This window comes from Typopeltis vanoorti, chromosome 5, assembly GCF_054136105.1.
Source record: "Typopeltis vanoorti isolate ZY-2024b chromosome 5, IOZ_Tvanoo_1.0, whole genome shotgun sequence".
NCBI lineage: Eukaryota > Metazoa > Arthropoda > Arachnida > Uropygi > Thelyphonidae > Typopeltis > Typopeltis vanoorti.
This window is the reverse complement of record NC_143553.1, coordinates 80,410,398-80,434,305: the sequence shown is the minus strand read 5'-3', so window position 1 is coordinate 80,434,305 and position 23,908 is coordinate 80,410,398. Positions and strand designations below refer to the sequence as shown.

Genomic DNA, 23,908 nt, shown 5'->3' with positions numbered 1-23,908 from the left:
AATCAGGAAATGTGCTTTACTGAAAAGGACCAGATGATGTCAAACAGAGAGTATAAGTTGGAATTTCATGATTCTGTCATTCCTATGTTTTCCACTTGGTTATACTATGAATTAAAGATGACGTTGTTTGTGTTTGCTTACACTTTAAACTTTGTTTGCTTACACTTGGATAAAGGATTAAACCAAGACTATAATTTCTTGGCATCTTTAATTTAGAGAGTATAGTTTCCTTATATATATACAGGAATATCAGATCAGATAGCATATATTATCATAGTTCAAACATAGAACAGAAAATCATTAAAATAGTACAAATATATGCACCAGCAGCAGCTATGAAGATGAAGAATTCTATGACATGGTGTCCAATACAGTACCGTGGGATCCTACAGTTTACACAATAGTGTTGGGAGATTTTAATCCAACACTAGGGAAAAAAATAAAAATGAACTTGAATAGTGTATAGGAAAAAATTGAATAGGAGGGTGAAATGAAAGAAGAAATATGATGTTGAACTTTCATGGTGAGGAACCAATTGAATGCTATGAACACATTTTACAAGAAAAGACCAAACCAGAAATGAACATGGATTAGTCCAAATGGACAAATAAAAAGTGAAATAATTATATTTTATCGTATCATATAAGAATATTTAAAGATATTTCATTCATCAATTAAATAGGCATGGGAAGTGATCACAGAATAGTTAGTAAAAAATAACAACAGAAGAAAAAAATTATAAGAGGAAACAGAATAAAACAAAATATGTAAAGATAAATGACACATTAGTAGCCAACAAAAAATTATATCGGGAAGAAATTGCAAAGAAATAACACGATTGAAAACAAAATTCACAAATAGATAATATATAGGAAAATCTTAATCTAATCATTATAGAAAGTGCACACATAAGTTTGCAAAGAATAAAAAGGTTAAAAATAAAAACTTATCAGATATAAAAAAAAAAAAAAATCTGGAGAAAAGAAGACAACTAATTGGAGAAGGAAAAAGAAATACAGTAGAATTTACATAAATAAAATAGTCAGGAAAAAAATATTAAAGAAGATAAAATGATACAAGTAACAATAAACAAGAACAAAAGTATGAAAGTACTGTGATTCACAATAGGAAACAAATAATACTAGCAGATGAAAATGGAAGAGATGTCAAAGATAAAAAAGCATAGTAGAAAAGGCTAGACAGTATTTTTCAGAATTGTATAACAACTACAAGCTGTTGAAAATACTATTACATAGAAGCCAGAAGAAGAAGAAAGTATTCCAGAAATACAACGTTTTGAAATAGAACAAGCATTGAAAGATATGAATAATAATAAAATGCCAGGAAAAGATAGAATTACATTAGAAATCATGATAGCAACAGGAGAAATAAGATTATTTAATAAATGCCTAAAAGGTAAAGATATACCAAACAGCTGGAACAATACTATCATGATGCTCTTATTCAAAGAGGGTAACAAGAAAAAGATAGAAAATTACAGTTATATAAGCTTGCTGTCACAGGTATATAAATTGTTTATAAAATAATAACAAACGGAATCATCAGATCATTGGATGAAGTTCAACCAGATGAACAAGCTGGATTCAGAAAGGGATTAAGCACAAAGAATGGGGAAAGTAATGCTAAACATCAGACTGTAAGACAAAATAAAGAATGACAGTATAAGAAAAGAAATAAAGTGTTGGCTAAGTCGACCTTGCCAGCACTTTATTTCTGTCGATCTGCAGACATCGAATCAACTAAGAGAAAAAAGCAGAGAATATAACACTTACCATTGTTTAGGTTTATAGACTATACGAAAGCATTTGATTCAATTGAAAAACAAGCAATCCTGATAGCAATAAAGAAATATGGAATAAGCCAAAATTATATATAGTTAATAAACAAAATATATGAAAAAGTAATTGCTAGTATTCTTATATAAGAACAAAGCAGTCCATTCCAAATAAATAAAGGAGTATGCCAAGGGAGATACTATCTCACCCAAATTATTCAGTGCAGTATTAGAATATGCCACTAATGAACTAGACTGGAGAGACAAAGGAATCAACATCGATGGTAAAAAACTAAATCATTTATGATATGCTGATGATATTGTAGTAATAGCAAGCAACATGAGTGAATTAAATACAGTATCAAATAAAGTAGAATTATATTAATACATAAACTATTAAAAAAAAAAATAATGACAAATATTGAAGGAAACCAGATAACAGAGCAAATAATAATAATAATAATAGACAGTAACAAAATACAGCAAGTACAACAATACATATACCTAGGATGAACGTAAAAATTAAGAAAAGAAGCATTCATGAAGAAATGAACAGAGGTATTCAGCTAAACTGGCTAGCTTTTGGCAAACTCAAAATATTACTGTGCAGTAAAGAATTACATTATCTCAGTTATGACCTATAGATCAAAGACATGGCCAATAATTAAAAATAAATACTGGGCAGAATGAGGAAAACTGAGTGCAGAATCGGGAGAGTAATGTTAAACATCAGACTGTAAGACAAAATAAAGAATGACAGTATAAGAAAAGAAATAAAGTGTTGGCTAAGGAAGAGATATTTTAAAACTGAAATGGAGGTTGGGAGGACATATTGCATAGATAAAAAGTGATAGATGGACAAAGACCCAGTGATATCCATATGAAGGAAGATAAATGTTGGGATGACCAGAGAGAAGATGGACGGATAATCTTGTGAAGATGACCTTCAGTAGAGAAAAATAGAAACAAATGGGGAAAGCCTATAACCATAAAGAGTTATAAAATAGCTTAAAAGATTTTTTAAGTTAAGGGATATTACATCCCATATTGTTTCATAGCCGAATAAGAAACTCAAAGAGTTTCATGCTGAATATAGTAAATATATATAAAGTTCGGCGAGTCCAAACGTAAGCAAATACCTGGATAGTGTTACAACTGACTCTTTAGGGAGTGCAATACTGAGGCAACTCATGGTAAGGGTGGAGCAAGCTCTGATCACTATTCTATCCAGGTATTTGCTTACGCTTGGACTCGCTGAACTTTATATATATTTACTATATTCAGCATGAAACTCTTTGAGTTTCTTATTTGGCTGTTAAACAATATGGGATGTAATATCCCTTAACTTAAATAAGTTTAGGTCGCCGAATTGAAGCCTTTGGCTCTTCATATAATTAATAACTTAAAAGAAGTATTTTAGCAAAAGCTTTCTCATAATTTATAAAGGCTGATGAGTCTCTTAATTCTCTTTTCAATAATTTGTTTTAACATATTGTCTGTACACAATCTTCCATGTCTGAAACCATTTTGTTCTGAGTGTAGATTGTTTGCAATATTTCTAAGTCTTTTATTTAAGAATCTTTCTTTTTTAGTTATTTTATTAAACGTATATCCATCAGGGGTTTTCCATGTTTGTTTGCGTACTGTTTATTATTATCTTCCTGTCCATAGCCAAGTTACAGCCACAGGGTGCCATATAATCCAGGATGGTGTTTTTTTTTAAATAAAGATTGTTAGCTAGTCTGTCTGGTTAAATGATTTGTGTAGTTTGATTATTTAAGCTCTTTTTAGATGTTTCCTGTTACAGGAATTGAAACAGTTTTGCTGTGATCTTGTATGTTTGGGGAAGGGCATAATTACAGAGGAAAGAAGAAGATAGAATGGTAATTTACTAAATACCCTACTATGTTCTCCCCAGGACCATTTGAATGGGCAAACCATCTGGCTGGTTTTACTGACCGCCCGGCTAATTAATGTTGTGAATTGACATGGAAAAATAATTTAAGACATTTTTTAATTAATAGTGATGAGTAATCGAACCGGAGAGTCTCGATACTTCAAGACTTTTCAATGCAGAAGGTCGTGATCAACGTGAGGCTTCTGAGATTCTTTCTGATTATTATTCTAGAAATGGAAGTCCTGCAGTTTTAAACTATGAAAGTATTAAACTAGAATAGGCAATTGCATCAAAAATGATTAATGGACAGTCATACAAAAATCTAGATCCAAGACAAATACTGCTGAAATTAGCAACAACATCTGAGCTCAAAAAGTCATTTCCAAATTTAGCAAAACTAGCTGCTGTTGGACTGGCCATACCTTGTGAGCACAGCTGAATGTGAAAGGGGTTTCTCTGCATTAAAAGATAAAAACCTGTATGAGGAATTGCATCAGTCAGAACACTAAATAATCTGATGCTGATTTTACTGGAGGGACCAGATCCAACAGATTTTAATTACGAAAAAGCTGCTGACAACTGGGTTCCTAAGAAGAAGAGAAGAATTAATGTATAGAATTTTAAGCTGTGAGCATTACAAGGTTTTTATTAATGAGAAAATAAGAAAAATCCCAGTCTTGTTTGTTATAATTGCTATATAAAATATTATCCTTGTTTGAAGTAATTTCTAATAAAATTACTATTTTAATTTGTTATGAAAAAGCGTCTTTCTTAACTCATTCAAAATTTTTGTATGCTCGGCTAATGCTTTATTCCACCCGGTTGGTAAAAATTTCTGGGGAGAACACTGCCCTAATACCAGACAATCAAATGCTCTTTTTTTTTTACACAGGTGGTAGTCATTGGCTAAAAAAAGTATGCCACAGATAGGTTTGTGCCAGGAGTTGTGTTGCTGGCTACCTGATTGTAGAGGGCAGAAGATAGACCAAAGAATGGCAATTTACTAAATACCCCAATACCAGACAATCAAATGCTCTTGAAATGTCAAGAGCAATAACACATTTCTTTAGATCTATTTTTTGGAACATGTCTACATGGATGATGTGGGCTAAGAGATCAGCTTGGATCTAAGATTTCAGAATCTAGACTAGCATACTGGTGAGCCTCCAGGTAGTGGAAAAATTAGCTTTTGATAACCTTTTCCATTATTCTAGAAAGCATTGAGGAGAGAATGACCAGTCATTAGTTTTGAAAGGCTTCTATCTCCTCTCTCTTTTTTTTTTTTTATAAGTTCGATATATATATTGTGCCTCCACATATTGGAATAAGTGCCAACTGAAGGGATGATATAAGATAGGTGTTAGCTCTGGAGCACAAATGGATGAGAGAGGTCTTCCAGTCCAGATGACTTCTTCCCAGTTGAATAATAAATATTCAGAAGAATATTTATTAAATATTCTTTTGATCTGTTTTTGCTGAAAAAAGATCACAGGAAGTATATAATGCTCTGTTTTAATAGGTTTCAGTATATTGGTAGGTGATTTGCCTTGATCATTTGTGCACAAGCTGGAGGCAAAGATTGATTCCAGGTCAGCTTATGTTTTAGATGCTTTTATGCTGTCGCCATTTGGATGAGAGAATTGGACATCATATGAGCAGAAGTAGAACTTGCACTTGAGGGCTTTTGCAAGGAACCAAAAAGCATGGTGTCTATTTGGAGTTTTTTTTTCCATTGGCCTGCATTAGAGCATGAAAAAAAAAGATTTTTTTTCCATGTTCTAATGTGGTTGAATATTAAGCTGTCTATGGAATGCTGAATTTTTTTCTTCAGCTTTCTTTAGTTCTTTTTCTATAAATTATGTTTTGGAAAATTGACAACAATTTTAGATAGAATGGGGAGTGATGACTTCACGTGAAGTAACTCCTGGAACTAGCTCAGAGTAGGTGCTTGGATCAGAGGAGTGGAAGCAGTAGTCTGACCATGGAAAGAGAAGTAGATGTTTTGGAGATTGTCTCATTTATCACCTTTGTAGTGCCAAAAGGGATATGAATGTGTGAGTGGCTAGAGGGATGGTATTTCATGAGAGAAAGAAAAGTTACATGAGATTGTGGTCTGAGTAGTTACCAACAGAGACCTCTTTTGGTATTCCTTGAAGAACCTGAAGAATTTTTTTCTTCAGCTTTCTTTAGTTCTTTTTCTATAAATTATGTTTTGGAAAATTGACAAGAATTTTAGATAGAATGGGGAGTGATGACTTGACGTGAAGTAACTTCTGGAACTTGCTCAGAGTAGGTGCTTGGATCAGAAGAGTGGAAGCAGTAGTCTGACCATGGAAAGAGAAGTAGATGTTTTGGAGATTGTCTCATTTATCACCTTTGTAGTGCCAAAAGGGATATGAATGTGTGAGTGGCTAGAGGGATGGTATTTCATGAGAGAAAGAAAAGTTACATGAGATTGTGGTCTGAGTAGTTACCAACAGAGGCCTCCTTTGGTATTCCTTGAAGAACCTGAAGAATTTTTTTCTTCAGCTTTCTTTAGTTCTTTTTCTATAAATTATGTTTTGGAAAATTGACAAGAATTTTAGATAGAATGGGGAGTGATGACTTGACGTGAAGTAACTTCTGGAACTTGCTCAGAGTAGGTGCTTGGATCAGAAGAGTGGAAGCAGTAGTCTGACCATGGAAAGAGAAGTAGATGTTTTGGAGATTGTCTCATTTATCACCTTTGTAGTGCCAAAAGGGATATGAATGTGTGAGTGGCTAGAGGGATGGTATTTCATGAGAGAAAGAAAAGTTACATGAGATTGTGGTCTGAGTAGTTACCAACAGAGACCTCTTTTGGTATTCCTTGAAGAACCGGTTAAGAAAAGATCTAGGATATTGGTTCTCAAACTTTTTGGTCTCAGATCCTCTTTCCTGTCCTGTCAGGTGTCTTCTCCCTCCAGGAGATTGACTAACATGTGTCTCCACCATGTTTTATTCTGCGCCTCTCTGCTGCATTCCTCATATGAGAGATAGGTTCAGTCTTCTATATTTTTCATCCACTCCAGTCTTTGTCTTCCTCTCTTTCTCTTTCCCTCGACAGTTCCTTCGAGAAGTGTCCTTTGTAGGCAGTTATGTCTCAGAATATGTCCAAAATATCTGACTTTTCTCTTTTTAATTTCTTTAATCAGGCTCCTGTTTATGCCTGCCATCTCTAGTACCTCTTCATTTGTCTTTTTGTCTTCCCATGATATTCTCATAATTCTTCGCAGCATCCACATTTCAAAGGCCTCCAGTTTTTTCACACTGAGATTGGAGAGTGTCCATGTCTCTACTCCATATAATAATGTAGACCGTATGTAGCATTTGGAGATTTTTAGTCTTGTTTTCAGATTTAATTCTCTAGATGTTTGTAGATTTTTCATACTGTTGAAAGTTGACCTTGCAGTTTCAATCCTTTTTCTAATTTTATCTTCTGTCCTACCATTCTCTTTGATCAAGTGTCCGAGGTATATGTATTTTTGCACCTGTTCTAATTTATTTCCTTTTATATTGATGCATATTTTTGCTATTTTCTCTTGAAATTATAATTTTTTTTTTGTCTTTTTAAAGTTGAAACTGAGGCGAGGCCATACTGTTCACTATACTCGAGGGTTTTATCTATAAGAGTTTTGTGGTCGTATTTGTTTTCAGCTAGAAGAACCGTGTCATCTGCATATCTTAGGTTAATATTTCTGTCACCTACTGATTCCTTTGAGGTTACTAATTTTATTAAATATTTCTTCTGCATACAGGTTAAAGAGAATCGGAGAAAAGACACAGCCTTGTCTCACACCTTTCTGAACTGAGAATTCTTCTGAGGTTTCTCTATTTATTCTCAAAGATGCAGGCTGTTCCCAGTAAAGATTAGTTAATAGCCTAATGTTTTTTCCATCCATGCCTATTTTTGAAAGGATTTCAATTAATTGTTCTTGTTGGACATTGTCGAATGCCTTTTTGTAATCTATGATGGTTCTGACGTTGAAAATACCTTCTCTTGTACCTACATTTTCCTTGAAGCCACTTTGTGTATCATTTATTTCTATGTTTATTTTTCTTTTATTTCTTTCAAGAATAACGTATAGGAGGACTTTTGATACTTGACTGATGAGGCTGATTGTCCTGAACTCTTCACATCCTGTAGCTTTTTTTGGAGGGGAATTGGAACGAAAATTGAGTGATTAATATCTTTGGGTAGAAATCCAGTCTCATATATTTTATTGCATAATTTTGTTAGAAATTTCAGTCCTCCTTCATCGAGAGCCCTCAACCATTCTGCCAAGATGTTATCTATTCCTGCAGCTTTATGGTTTTAGTTTTCTGACAGCATTTTCACCTTCACAGAGTAAAATGGATGGTCCTTCTAAATCAGTCTGTTCAGGAATATCATTTGTTTGTTGTTCGTATAATTTCCTTGTGTATTCAATCCATCTTTCCATGATTTCTTTTTTATCCATTAGAATATGGTCTCTTGAGTCTCTAATGACACTTGCATGGTTTGCTGTATTTCTCCTGCTTGTCATTTCTCTGATCTTTTCATGCATTTCTCTGCTTCTGTGTTTTCTATCAAGGTTTTCTATATCTATACATTTATATTTAATCCATTCCTCTTTGGCTTTCCTGCATTCTTTTTTTATTTCTTTATTCATGTTTTATATTCAGGTTTGTTCTTTAACTGTTTTCTTAGTTCCATCAACGTCAGTATTTTTTCATTCATCCAAGGTTTATTTTTTTTCCTTTTTAATTGTGAGAGTGTATTTTTGGCTGCTTCATTGATGCTATTCTTGAATGTTTGCCAGTTCATGTTAATTTCATCAATTGGTGTTCTATTTTCTGTGTGAGTTGTGGTGTCAGACTTGTTAAGGGATTTTGTGAATTCTTTTATAAAGCAGTCTTTAACTTCTTGGTTGTTAAGTGAGTCTGAATTATAAGTTTCTCTTATGAATGGTTGGCTTGTCTTAAGTTTTATTTTGATTTTTGCAATCACTGGGTTGTGGTCCGATCCTATGTCTGCTCCAGGATATGTTTTTGTTTGTGTTATTGCATTTCGGAATCTTTTGCTATATAGTCAGTTTGGTTTCTATAGATGTCCCCAGGGCTTTTCCAGGTATATAGTCTTTCTGGGAGGATGTTTAAACAGTGTGTTGGCAATTATTAAGTCATCGGTTTCACAGAATTAAATTAATCTTTCACCTCTTTCATTTCTGATTCCAAGCCTTGGTTTCCCATGCAAAATGAGATTTTTTTTCTGAGCCTACTTTTGCATTTAGGTCGCCCATCATTATAATAACATCATCTGACTTAGCACTGGAGATTGCAGTTTGGATGTCTTCATAAAATTGTTCCAACTCTTCATCTGGGTGATCTTGGGTTGGCACATATGCTTGGATAATATACAGGTTGAATGGTTGTGCAGTTATTTTGGCTATTATGATTCTGTCATTTATGGGCCAATATCCCTGTAGAGATTTTGCATTTCTATTACTTAGGACAAGCACTATTCCATTAAGGTGTAAGTCACTGCCAGAGATCCTCTTTACACTCTTAAAAATGATCAAGAACCCCAAAAAGCTTTTGTTTATGTCAGTTATATCTATTGATATTTACTGCATTAGAAATTAAAACTGAAAAAATTTAAATTTTTTATTAAGTGTTAATTCATTGATAATTCATTAATAAGTGTTAAAACTAACAGTAATAAACCTATTACATGTTAACATATATTATTATTACAGGCAACTTCAAGGAGTCAACAAATGTGACTATTTTTTCAAAACAAAAAAAAAAATTAGTGAAAAGAGTGGTATTGTTTTACAGTTCGCAAATCTCTAATGGCTATAATAGAAGATATCTGTTGTGAAGTGTTGATTTTGCTGAAGTACATGAAGAAAATCTGGCCTCACACAGATATGTAGTTGGAAAAGGAGAGTATTTTAATAGCCTTTTCAAATAACTGACCTCCAATGCTCCCAAAAGGATCTCAGGGATCCCTAGGGGTCCATGAACCATACTTGGAGAAATGCTGATTTAGGGTATTGGGTGGGTGGGTGGGGAGGGTTATCAGGTACAGTTTGCATTAGGTCATTGCTTATAGCAAATATTTGTGTTTTGTCCTGCTTGATTAGTAGACTTAAAAATTGAAAGCCAGTTGGACTTGTGGACATTTTTCATTTTTTGGCAACTATTCAAATAGTTTAAATGACTTCACTGTTTGGATAGTTGGATTATAGAAAGTCATGCTTCAGGGATAAGAAAGTGAAGATGTCAGAATGGTTTTTAATTTGAAGAGTGATAAATATGCAGATGAACATTGCTGAATGGTGCGAGGAAATCTGGAAATGAAAAGCAGATTCTTAGTTTTGCTTTCTCTGGCAAGGCAGTGTCACAGAAGCACTCTCCAATTAGACTGATTGGAGAGTGTTGATGTCAAGGTCTGTCAAGAATAGATGGTCTGGTCTAAATTCCTTCAAGTGATGGTGTACATTATTTATTTTGACGTTTATGTAAAGTTGATGTGACTGATTTTTAAAGGCATTTTAGGATATTTATATATTTTGTTTTATTTGATGGTGTATGTCATTTATTCTTGAAATGTATACAAATCAAGCCAAATCAATGTGAAACTGGTTTTTGTAGGGATTTTAGGATGTTTTGTATATTTTGTTTGATTTATAGTTTTTGTTTGTATCATTGTTTGTAGTTTGTACAGACCCATATCATGATAAGGCAGAGTTTACAGTTAATAGAAAAGGCTTTATATTGCCTGTCATCTTTCCATTAATGTTTCAAAGTGTTGTTCAGTGGTATGTTAGTAACAAAAAGACATAATGATCATCTGTCGTGTATGGAAGATTATCCTTTGGGAAAAAGAGCGGCTGATTTTGTAACTTTTTTTTGCTTGTTTCTATGTGACTGTCTATGAACTACTCTATTTTTAATAATGACTGATATACAGAAAAATAGAATATATTTACTTCAGTATATTTCATCCTATTTACAAGGATATCGGGGAGAGAGATGAGAACGTTAGCTGACAGTATTCAAAAAATGAGCTGTATACATTGTGCTTACTTGCTCATGTCATAGTCACAGCTGAGTAAACAGTAGGATACACTATGTTCAAAGTCCAACCTTCCTTAACATGTCACTGACATTAGAAACAAATTTTTTGGGATTAGACAAACATTCTTCACTTCAGTAGGTTTAACTTGACATCATCTAAACTTAACTGTCTCAGAGTTTTGGGGTGTAATTACCATTACTTATTTTTAACAATAATAAGTTATGTAACCTATAATCTGGTGACTGTGACATAGCTGATGAATTAGTCTATAAGCTTGATAACAAGTGCAGAGAAAAATGGATAAAAATTACAGAGGCTTTAGACTTTAAAAATCAAGTAGAAAAACACGGAGCCTATTAAAGAAGTTAGGTGGAAGCAACCTAGTCACCTGTAAAGATCTTTTAGTGACTCCAGATCAAATTGCTTGTTGAATAACCTTTTCTGTCTGGAGTCCCTTGAGATCATCAACACACACATTAGGTTAAAAGATCACTCAGAACCTTATGACAGAGTGCATCTGATAGTTCCCAATTTTCAAGAGAATTTACCACAGACAAAATAACTGTCTTTAAAGGATGTTAAAACCAGCAAAGCACCAGGCTTTGATGGTATTCATCTTGAATTTTTGGTTAATTGTGGAAAAAATGCTCGTGAGTAACTAACAGGATTCTTTTCTCATATTTTAAGGATTGAAAATCTTCCAAGAGCTTTTAAGAGAACCAAAATAATAGCCATATTAAAACCCATCATGCCTCAAGATCAAGAGAGAGGTCACCCAGTTGCACTCCTCAGTTGCTGTTATTAGCTCCTCGGGAGACTCCTCCTTAACAGAATTGGGCCAAAAATATCTGAAGTTATCTCTATTGAGCAAGCAGGCTTTAGGGCACAACAGTTGTACGGACCAAGTACTGAGCCGTACTACCCCTATCAAGGAAGGCTTTCAGAGATGTTTGAAAACTTCTGTTGTGTTTGTTGACCTTACTGCCATGTACAATATGGTATGGAAAGAGGGACTGCTATAACATGCTTTCGGACAGGTTCTTTCATGAGATATGGGAAACACAAACAGAGGAAGCTGAACAACGGTCTCCTGCAGGGCTCAGTATTAGCATCAATCTTATTCAACCTATATACATCTGATTTACTGACAACTAGTTCTAGAAAATTTGCTTATGCTGATGATATAGTCCTCGCCATCCAACACAAAAACATTGAAGTAACTGAAGATATTCTCACAAATGACCTTAAAATTATTGGGAAATACTATTATAAATGGAGACTAATACCAAACTTCAATAAAACCGAGGTTAGCTCTTTCCATTTAAACTCCAAATTGGCAACACTTCGACACCATGACTTCCCTAAATATCTGGGTGTTACCTTAGATAGAACGCTATCATTTAAAAGACTTCTGGAGACTATCTTATTAAAGATCAGAACCCATAATATCATACCAAAATTGTGCGATTCTATATGGGGATTCTTCTGCTGCTGCTACTACTATGCTCCACGTTGGGCCTGGTCTATTTTTAACTGCAGCAGAATATTTTCCTCACCAGTATGGCTAAGCAGTCCTCATATCAAGAAAATTGACACACAAATAAATGCAGCAATGAGGATAATAACTGGCTATGTGAAATCCACTCCCCTCTACTGGCTTCCAATTTTGAGCTACATTGCACCACCGCTGACAAGATGCTCTCATAAAAGAGTACAGAAAAATGAATAGTAACCCCATGTTACCAATTCATGATGACCTCCCATGTTTAAGTATGAATTGCCTTAAATCTTGACAGCTTCTGCTAATATAATACTGGCTGAAGAACTTGTAAATAGCAATTTCAACATTAATTCGAAATGACTAGAAACAAGGAAAGAAAAAATTACCACCAGACTGAAACAAGTATATTCTTCCCAACCAAAATCCGAAAAGTTCAGCTTCCACGTCTCCTATGGAAAAACTTAAATAGGATATGCACAGGACAAGGTATCTGCACGGATAGCTTACACAAGTGGGGATGATCACCTACATCCCAATGTGACTGGGGACCACAAACCAAACCATCTGGCACATTGTGAAGGATTGTAGCATTAGAGCCTACCCTTGTAACTTGAGGGAGTTTTCTGATGCAGATTCTTCAGGCATATCTACACAAATGTGTATTTTACATATATATATATATATTGATGTCATCTTTATTTTATTATGTCATACGCTAAATAAATAAATATGTAACCTATTTGAATTACAAACACTTCCCATTGTTTCTCTTTTAACACTAATAGTGTATGCTCTTTTTTATTCAGCTATGAATAAGACATGAGCAAGTAAGTACAGGTGCATGACTCATGAATATTGTTAAGGGTAAAATATATTGGAGTTGATAAATTCTGTTTTTCTCTACATATGTCAGCTATTATTAAATATAGAGTATGTCTACTACACATCTATAGACTGTTTGTATTCAGCTACCAGATGAAAGGTAGATGTTGGAAGTTTATTTTTCACTTGGTTAGACTATAATAAATTTAGTTTAATCCTTTATCCAAGTATAAGCAAACAAAGTTTGCACCTGAAAATATCTTCACGACTGAGGTAAGGTAGTGCAACTCTGAGCAAAGGTGGACCAAGCTCTCGTCACTCCTTGTCTCAGTATCTCCCATAATGCAAAGCACATCTTGCGGACATGTATACTGCTATGCATTAAGGGAAGGGCCACTACCCAGACCGGTTTCAACCTTTATTGAGGTCTCATCAGTGGGAGGCAGACCCAAACGTGGAGATACTTGGCAGAAGCAATAGGAGATGTCATATTTACCTATAGGAGTTGCCAACAGGTGTACCACCTTATTGAATTACTCTGGATTTAGAGAAAGATGTTGGAAGTTTATTTTTCACTTGGTTAGACTATAATAAATTTAGTTTAATCCTTTATCCAAGTAGTGGTGTTGCACTACCTTACCTCAGTCCTGAAGATATTTTCAGGCGCAAACTTTGTTTGCTTACACTTGGATAAAGGATTAAACTAAATTTATTATAATGAAAGGTAGACATGATTGAATGATTTGTAAATTTTTTATCTTATACATTATTTAGTGCAATTTCAACAAGTATGACTGTATTAATTTACAAACATTTGAGAGATGGTTATATCAAGACCACTTTCAAGCCCAGGTGATTTTAAATCGTGTCTCAATGAAGGACGTGATACGATTTCAGCTATTGTCTATTACAGTTTTCAACTACTTGACTCAGTGCTTCATTGTCCGCGTGGTTGTGAAGCGCACAGCCACTATGACCTTCCCTGGTCATAGTGGCTGTGCGCTTCACAACCATATGACCGGGGAAGGAGTATCCCAGTTCGATTCCTGTCAAAGACGTGAGGAATTTGAGGATCTTCCTCAGCCATAGGCAAGTTAGCCGGTCTTGGGCGCGTGCAGTAGGGTTTTTTCCACCAGTTTATCTGGTGTTTTTCATCCCGCAAGCAGGCAAACCGGCTCCATGAACACACACGGATCTACAGCCCTAAATACTTAACCACCCCATGAGGGGGCTCAACTTGCCCCAATAGGGACAGAGGAGAAAAAGGGAGGAAACTCCATATGAATAAATAAATAAAGTGCTTCATTCTGTGACAAGTTTATTTGTATGTAAACTCGTGCTGATTTGAAATTATCATATTCCTTTCTGCTTGTGGTGTTGTGAGTTACTATTATTAATTAAAATTACATGAAAAAATAAAGTGCACTATATTAATATTATTACTATCATCATCATCAACATTTGACCTCCATGGAGTCAGAGACTTATCGTGGGAGGTACTCACTGTTGCATACAATGCTCATCCAGCCACGTCTTAAACTGATTCGATGTGTCCACATCCACAACACACTCAGGCAATGCATTCCACTCACCAACCACCCTCCATGCAAAGAACCTGCTTCTCACTCCTTTGCTCACACCCTCCTTATACAGTTTCTAGCAATGGCCTCTTGTTCTAATCTACTCCTCCTCTCCCATTCTATGGAAAATCTCTTCCGTGTCTACCTAATAACACCTGACCAGCTTATATGTCTCAATCATATCCCCCCCCCCCCCGTCTTCCTCCTATTCATGAGGCTCTGCAACTTACATTCTCTCAATCTGTCCTCATACTCCAAAGACCACTGACTACCTTTGTGAATCTTCTCTATACCCTTTCCAACATATCCTCATCACCATGAAAACCTGGCAACCAAATCTGTGCACGATAATCCATATGAGGCCTGATCAAGGCCTTATACAATGGAATCATAACCTCTCTATCTCTGCATGTCAGGTTCTTCGCATCATTGCCATTATTCAATGTGATGTCTTCACAACTTGTGCAATGTTTCCCTGAGTTTCAGGTCCTTGTCCACCATCACTCCTAGATATCTCATCTCCTCTACTTCTGTTAAAGTTCCCCACCAAGTATATACTTTGCATCCCATCGTTGCTTACCAAATCTCAAAACCTTACACTTGGTAACATTGAGTTGATAGTTCCACTTACTTGCCTTTTCATGCAATCTATTCACGTCCTCTTGTAAGGCATTAACATCAGCCTGACTGTGCATTGCTCTCCCCAGTTTTGCATCATCTGCAAACAGCTGGAGATCACTAGTTAAACCGAACCCAATATCATTAACATACAAATTGAACAACAGTGGTCCCAAAACTGACCCCTGCGGCACACCACTGGTGACCTTTCTCTTTTGGGATACTGCACCCCCATATACAACTTTCTGATACCTATCTAACAGCCAGTCACTGATCCAACACAGAAGTCTGTTATCCAATCCCATCTGTTTCAATTTATTTAAGAGCTTGTCATGTGGCAGTCTATCAAAAGCCTTTGCAAAATCCAAGTACACTACTGTATATGCATCTCCTCTGTCCAAGGTATTTGTCACCTTGTTATAGTACATAAGTAAGTTAGTGAAACATGAGCTCCCCTTAACAAACCCATGCTGATAGCCACAGAGAATACTGCTGTTGTCAACTGATTTCTGTATCCTACTTCTCACTAATCTCTCCAGGATCTTCACAACTCCAGATATACAGACCGGCCTATAATTTGAAGCTACAGTCTTATCACCGCCTTTATGCAGTGGAACAATTTTACCCTCCTTCCACTCCCTTGGAACCTGTGCTGTTGCAAAACTCTTATTAAACAGGTATGCTAATGCTACTGCCAGTTCCCTGGAACATTCCCTTAAGATGCGTGGTGATATGTCATCACCTATTGCCTTATTAACATCAAGGTTATTTATTTCCTCAAATACATCCTGCTCACTCACAATTAAGCTATCCTCTCCTATGTCCTCTACACTTAAGCTCCTCATGATTCCACTCTGATCAGGATGAAACACACTTAATAATTGATCACTGAATACCTCAACAATGTCATCTGCAGCAGTTACCATTCTACCACTTTCATCCCTTAACTTCATCTTTCCATGATCATTCTTCCTTCTACTCGCCACATATTTAAAAAACTCTCTGGGATTTTTCTTGGCCTGATTTGCCAATTTCTGCTCATACTTTATTTTTGTTTTCCTTACTAACTGAGTCACTCTCCTGGCTTGTTCTTTATATTCATGTGACTGATTACCATTATTCATCTTGTACTTCCTCCAAAGTACTTTCTTTTTCCAGATTTCATGCTTAAGCTCCACATTAATCCATTTTACACCTACCTTATTCAGCCTTTTGGCCTTTGGGATACATTCGTACATTGATGCTGTTATGTATTTCTTTGTAAGTTCCCATGCAGCATTTATTTCCTTACCGCTCAACTCCTCATTCCATGTTATAGCTTGAAGTTGTCTCCTAAGCTTGTCATAATCACCAGCCTTATAATACATATATGCTTTCTTTGCAAAAGCCTTCATATGACTACCCACAACACAAGTGAATACTTCATGATCACTTTCACCAGCTGGAGGAAAATGTGAAATCCCTCTAACAATTACATCCTCTGATGAAATGATCAGATCTAGAACTCTTGGTCCTCTCGTGCCTTCCTTTATGTGCTGCCTGAAATAGTTATCTCTCAAGTACTCGAGAAATTTACTTTCCTTATTCCCAAATGCTATCTCTTCATTCCAGTCTATACTGCCATAATTAAAATCATCGATAATAATTACCCTTCCTTTGTTCACTAATCCAAGTTGTTTATACATTTCTTCATCACCACCTTCCACATTCCCAGGACTATAGCAACATCCAACTAAATATGTCTTTCTCTCAACCTCCACGTTACACCACACTGCCTCATAACCGTTACCACTATTTCCCCCTTTCATGTCTACCTTATGTGGACTTAATTCCCCTACTGTCATCAGCAGCACTTCCCCCCCCCCTTCCTTCCTGCCCTTTCTATCCACAAAAATACTGTGCCCTTCCATTTCTATTCCCATTACGATATCATGTTCATTCAACCATGTTTCACTTATTCCAATGACTTGGGGGTGAATAATGGTGGGGGGGGGGGGGGGTGGGGGGGGGGGGGGGTGGGGGGGGGGGGGGGTGGGGGGGGGGGGGGGTGGGGGGGGGGGGGGGTGGGGGGGGGGGGGGGTGGGGGGGGGGGGGGGTGGGGGGGGGGGGGGGTGGGGGGGGGGGGGGGTGGGGGGGGGGGGGGGTGGGGGGGGGGGGGGGTGGGGGGGGGGGGGGGTGGGGGGGGGGGGGGGTGGGGGGGGGGGGGGGTGGGGGGGGGGGGGGGTGGGGGGGGGGGGGGGTGGGGGGGGGGGGGGGTGGGGGGGGGGGGGGGTGGGGGGGGGGGGGGGTGGGGGGGGGGGGGGGTGGGGGGGGGGGGGGGTGGGGGGGGGGGGGGGTGGGGGGGGGGGGGGGTGGGGGGGGGGGGGGGTGGGGGGGGGGGGGGGTGGGGGGGGGGGGGGGTGGGGGGGGGGGGGGGTGGGGGGGGGGGGGGGTGGGGGGGGGGGGGGGTGGGGGGGGGGGGGGGTGGGGGGGGGGGGGGGTGAATTTTGCTCTAATTGTTTGTTATTATTAATAATCAGTATAAGGTTTTCAGCACAGATTTTTTTCTTATTGTTTATTAATTGTGGAATACAGCTACATCCTGGGAAGTATCACTGCAACTGGAAGTGGGGGGGGTTGCAATCTGGGATGGTTTTTGCAATTGATGAAAGCAAAATTATGATTTTTGAAGGAAAGCTTCTTCATGTGAAATAATTTTTTAAAAGATAGGAATGTAAGTAGACTATGAATATTGAAATTTTGAAGTTTAAAGTTTATAGACTATGAATAACAAATAAGGAATTATGTAAAATAAAATCTGTGAGCAGTTAAATCTGTATATTGCATTTATTTATTTATTTATTCTTATGGCAAAAGCAGCTACAGGTCAATGTCCATGCTAGAAAGCTAATCCAGGATCTCTTCTATCACCACGTGGATGTCCTGGAATCCACCACTGTGCCTTGGGCAGTCATTCACAATATGAGTGATTATCTGGGGAACAGTCACAATAAGGGTGGTCTGACAGTCTCCATTTATGTAGTAGGTAGCTACAGCTGCCCTGGTTAGTTCTGATCCTGTTGATAGATGACCAAATCTTCCTAGGAAGGGCAAAACCAGGCTGCAGAGCACAGGGAGCTTCAACCAGGAAACCATTTGTTGGAAGATTGTTGGACCAGTGTTCTCTCCACGTGTCAGGTGTTGATGGTAAGGCAGCTGAAGAGCGTTGACCATGGACACCAGAAAGGGTTTCTTGAGTTTAGGTGAAGACTATGTGGATTTATAAGAGTCTGATGCAGGGGCAGGAGCGGGTTACTCATTACTTTGTTAAATACTTTAATTGAGGCTTGTCTTCTCCTTATATATGGTGGAGCAATGTTAGATAGGACAGGTAGCCAAGGGAGAGGGGGGGGATGCTTCTCAATGTTCCACTAATTATGTGCATGGTAGAGTTTAGCTGGGTGTCTATAATGTTAGCGTGTGCAGCTCTTTCACAGACAGGTGCATGGTATTCTGCTGCAGAGAATACGAGGACCAGTGCAGACGACCTTAAGACATATCACCACAACCCCAGGTTGTTCCAGCAAGCTGTGAGATGATATTATTTCTTGTTTTGATTTTGTTGGATAGGTTGGTGATGTGCCTTTTATAGGTTAGGCTTCTGTTCAGGCTCACTCTAAGGTATTTCGGGTAAGGCTCACGCTCTACCTTTTTGCCACAGAAAGAGGTGTAATTGAGGTGTCGATTCGCCTCTGCATTGTTCAGGTGAAATGCTGCGGACACAGTTTTTGTTGGATTTGGCTTTTAAGTACCACTGCTTAAAGTACACATCCAGGATGTTCAGGTCTGTGTTCAAGGTTGGCAAAGAAGGTAGACTGGTGTAGGATTGCAAGATCATTGGCGTATGTATATTTGCTTGTGCTGGTATGTGGTAAGTCTGACAAGTAGATGTTAAATAGTAAAGGGGCTATCGCATGAATTGCCACTACCTGAAAAAAATAGAACAACAGGAAAAGATTAGCAGATTGAATAAGCTATTTTCCATAAGGAGATAAGTGTAGACTATCAGACCTGTTCACATTGCAACAATGTTGAATAGAGATGGTCCTTGTGATGAATAGGAACAAATCTTCTAGATTGTCTAAAATAAAGACGACAAAGGCAAGGAATCTGATAGATACTTGGAAAGTTTTATAGAGAAATCTTTAAGACAAGCACTTCTTTTTCTTCATCTAAAGACAAACTTTCTCCATTAAACTTACCAGACATCTCCAAAGTTCTTTGTGTTTGTAATCTATCTTATTTTGGATACTCTGGAAGATCAGCCTCTGTTACGAGGAACAAATAGCATATGCCAAGTATCGTGAACCTTAATCTGGCCTTGTGGAATATGCTATCTCTGCTAAACAAAGGATTCTTTGGGAAGAAATGCATTCTGTACAAAGGCAGACTACTAATGGCTTTATAAAGAGAACTGTGAAACATTATTACATTGTTCTAACATGAACAGGCTTCTGACGGGCCTAGATTTAGCTTCCTTATGAGAAATAGTATTTCTTTAATATACTAATTTTATCTTGCTTAGTTTTTAAGTTAAGGAATTGATTTTGCTGTACAAAGCTATCATGATGCTTTGGTGAATTTTTTTCTGTTAAGCTTATGTTCCATTTTGTGTACTGATAATGTCTATGTTGCATAGGCAAAAATTCTACTAATAAAGATTTAATTTTGCACAAGTCCATATTTTATTCATTATACTTTCTTGGCAATCAAAAGAGATGTCATCAGGTAATTGTCTATAATAAGAGCAGTGCATGCCTTATTTTCAGTTCTGATTAAAACTTTGGTAAGATTAGAACAACAAAAGATTTTTTGTAATCAGATATTTTAATATAATCTTATCAAAGTTTATATCTTAAAACTGTCTTTTTAAATATTATGTTCATTTTCATGTAGAAAAATGCTACAAGTGCAACAGAATTGGTCACTTTGCTCGTGACTGTAAGGAGCCAGAAGATAGGTGTTATAGGTGTAACGGAACAGGTCATATTGCAAAAGACTGTCAGAATGGACCAGAAGAGAGTAAGTCACAAAACTGTAAATTCATTAGTGTTTTGAGTTTTAGCATATTATACCTTTATCATAATGTTTTGAACTCCACTAATCACAAATGTGATGAGGATTTCCCCTTACTGAATGAATTTGATGCCTAGCAAAAATAAATAAATAAAAAGCAAAACATCTTCAATTTGTTGAGAAATTACTTTTCCCACCAGATAGTCATGTAGAAGAATCATAAAATATGGTTTAGTTGGTTGAGTTCTTCCTTTCTTCATTTGCCACATGTTCTTATGCATTAGGGGCTCGTCTTGAACAAGTAATTTGACCCAACAGAAACCGAATTAATGCTATGGTAGAGTTGTTAATCCTGTCTACACATTCTTCTTTTTTCTGTCATGTGGAATTTAAAAAATTCATGCTTCTAGGAGGGAAACACTTTTTCATGAAATTGGCTCTCATATTTTATTTAAAAAGTCCTTATAAAGGTTCTTCACATTAACAGGCTTCATACCCTGCAGTTAGAGGCACATTATTGTTACTTGGTGTGCTAGGGAGGTTACTAATTTTTTGAGGTATCCATTAAGCAATGCAAACAGATGAAAATTTTTATTAAATAAATTGATATAATTGCACATAATCAAAAGCATATTTTTATTCTTTTATTTTTAAACATTTATCCCCATACTATCCTTCGATGGGGCGAGAACAACCTTGTAATGTTCAATGCCACCAAAACAGTCTTGTCTTTTCTCTCACAAATGAGATCTCAATTCACCTACCCTTACCTTCAGTAACACACAAATCGGCAGTCTCTCATGGCATAAACACATTACATAAATAGCCTCCTCAGCATCCAAGAAACTAGGCATTCTCTTTTGTTTAAAAGGATGTTTTACACCCAACCAACTCCTAACTATATCATCATCATCATCAAACTCCTGATATGTATCCTCAAGGGGGGTGTGCAGGATATGATAGTACTGCATGAAAAACTTACACCATTACTAACTTCCTATCTACAATTTTCCTCCAAATCAATCTGTTACCTGTCAAGACTTCAACATTACCAGAGCTTATATTTCTATCTTCTAAGGCACATTTTACTGTATCAATTCACCTATATCTTGGTCTTCCTTTGGGTGTTTTTCCTGCTAACCTGGCAAAGAACACTTGTTTTGCTAATCCTTCCTCTCCCATTCTGTTTAAGTGACAATACCATCTGATATTAGGCTCTGCTAACACATTCCTGGATGCTAACAATATTAAGTTCTTTGCTGATATCCTCATTTTAATTTGACATTGCCACTGATGCCATCTGTTCACCCCTCTATCTTTCTCAGGACTCATATCTGTGGTCTCTAGTCTTTGGTCAAGTGTTTTATTTCTAACCCAGCTCTCAGATTCATAAGTTAAAATTGGATTGAACACTGTCTTGTATACAGCTAATTTAGTGTTTTGGCTAAATTCTTTCTTATTCCATATAAATTTATTCAGTTGAGTTCTATTTCCATATTTAATTTGCCATCTTCACTGAAAAATTGGAGATCAACATCTCCAATTTTGATATCAGATTTAATACCACTTTCCTTCATAATTTGATCCATATAGATAATAAATAACAGAGGGAATAACATACATCCTTGTCTGACACCAGATTAAACATAAAACCATCTTCCTGTACTACTTTCAATTCTAGTTGCTGAATTACAACTATAATGCTCCATTGACATCATACAACTGTAGCACTTTGAACAGCTTCTCTCTTGGCACCCTGTCAAATGCCTTTTCCAGATCTGCTAAACTTAAAAATACTAATTTTTGTTGTATTTCCACGATTTCTTAACAATTTGTCGTAATGTGAAAATTTGATCCTGACAGCTTCTATATGGCCTGTACCCAGCTTGTTCTTCACTAAGCTTCGTTTCCACAATTCTTCTCAACTGTTTCTCAAGTATACTTGAATAAATCTTACTAGGAACACTCAGTAGGAAATACCTCTGTAATTCTCATATTCAGTTTTATTTTCCTTTTTTATATATGAGTACTATGAGAGCTCTACTCCAATCATTTGGAATTCGTCCCTCTGTCCAGGACTTCTGAACTATGCAGTGCAGCCACTGTAAGACTTTTATACCTCCATACTTGAGCATTTCTGGTCGAATATCATCTACTTGCACTAGCTTTCCACATTTGAGGCTTTTGATGGCTTTTTCTACTTCAAGTATGGATATGTATGTCTGTTGAGTGTTTTTTACTGCTGTGCTATCATCGCTGCTTGTTTCATTTAGCAATTTTTTGAAGTAATTACACCATACATAAAGGATATATTTTTCACCAGTTTTTGTGTTACCTTTATCATCTCTAATTCCTTTTACAGCACTCTTTCTTCCATTTCTGAGCTTTCCCAACAGCTTCCAGAATATTTTGCCACCTTCTTGATATTTATTTTCTATGTTCTTACCAAAGTCTTTGCATGCCTTTTGTTTAGCTTTCTTACATTTGTCTCTGTATTCTCTAAGAGCACAAGCTGACTTATTTGCCAGGAACTTTTGATATGCTTTCTTTTCCTTCACTGCCTCTAGCTTCCTGTGTCCACCATGGGGTTCTCATTTTTCTATCCTTGCAGACAACCTCACCACATGCCTCTCTGGCTGAATCAATCAATGTTTTTTTCAGGATTTGCCATTGAATATCCAAGGTTTGGTTTCTGTTCTCCAACTATTTCATTTTTTCTTGAATAATGTTTGTGTATTTTAGTTTACAGTTTACATATGATAGCTGCTCAACTTTTATCCTGCACAAAACTAAATGGTGATCACTTCCAATTTTAAATCCTGTGTACACTCTAATGTCCTGCACCAGTGGGAAAATATCACTGTCAATAATAACATAGGCAGTGAGACTTTTCTTATTCCTTCCTCTTCTCTCCATGTAAATTGTGCACATTTTTATGTTTGATCATTGTGTTAGTAATAACCAGTCAGAAATAACCTGAGCAGAAATTCAACAGGTATTTGCCATTATTATTAGCTTTGTTCTTTTCTCCAAATTTTTCCAAAACATTTTTGTATGTCTGACAATCATTTCCTACGCTGTTATTTAGATTCCCAACAAGGACCAACTTTTCCTTTTTCATTGTGTCAGTTGCTTACTCTAAAGCCTAAAAAAATTTCTTCACTTTACCTTAGCAGAACCTTCTGTGGGACCATAGGCACAAATAAGTCTCATTGTCCAATTTCCCCATTCTGATATTTGCCCACATAACTCTACTTGATATTGCTTGCCATTCAAGATTAGCCTCTTGTTTTCTGTTCAATGCTATAGCTACACCTTCTGTTCCCTGATTGGCATTGCCTGAATATAACATTTTGTATATATTTCTCAGAAAAATCTCCCCACATTTTTTTTTTTTTTTTTTTCAGTCACCCCTATTATGTCTATCTGGTACTTATCCAATTCCTCATCTAACTCCATTTCATTGCCATTTAGGCTTCTTATGTTGATAATACCGATCTTGAACTCTGGTGACAAGTTGGGATGTCTTTTAGGATTTGTTCCAGTAGCTGACTTT

General features: G+C 36.7%; 1 protein-coding gene across 1 annotated transcript in view; it reads left to right on the top strand.

The window, feature by feature from the left end:
* Positions 1–23,908, top strand: part of LOC150106590 (uncharacterized) — a 116,477-nt gene that overhangs the window by 25,206 nt on the left and 67,363 nt on the right. Inside the window, exons 3-4 of the mRNA XM_090393437.1 lie at positions 1,257–1,416; positions 20,233–20,358. Of these exons, the coding sequence (XP_090249563.1) occupies positions 1,257–1,416; positions 20,233–20,358 (286 nt within the window). The remainder of the gene's footprint in view (positions 1–1,256; positions 1,417–20,232; positions 20,359–23,908) is intronic.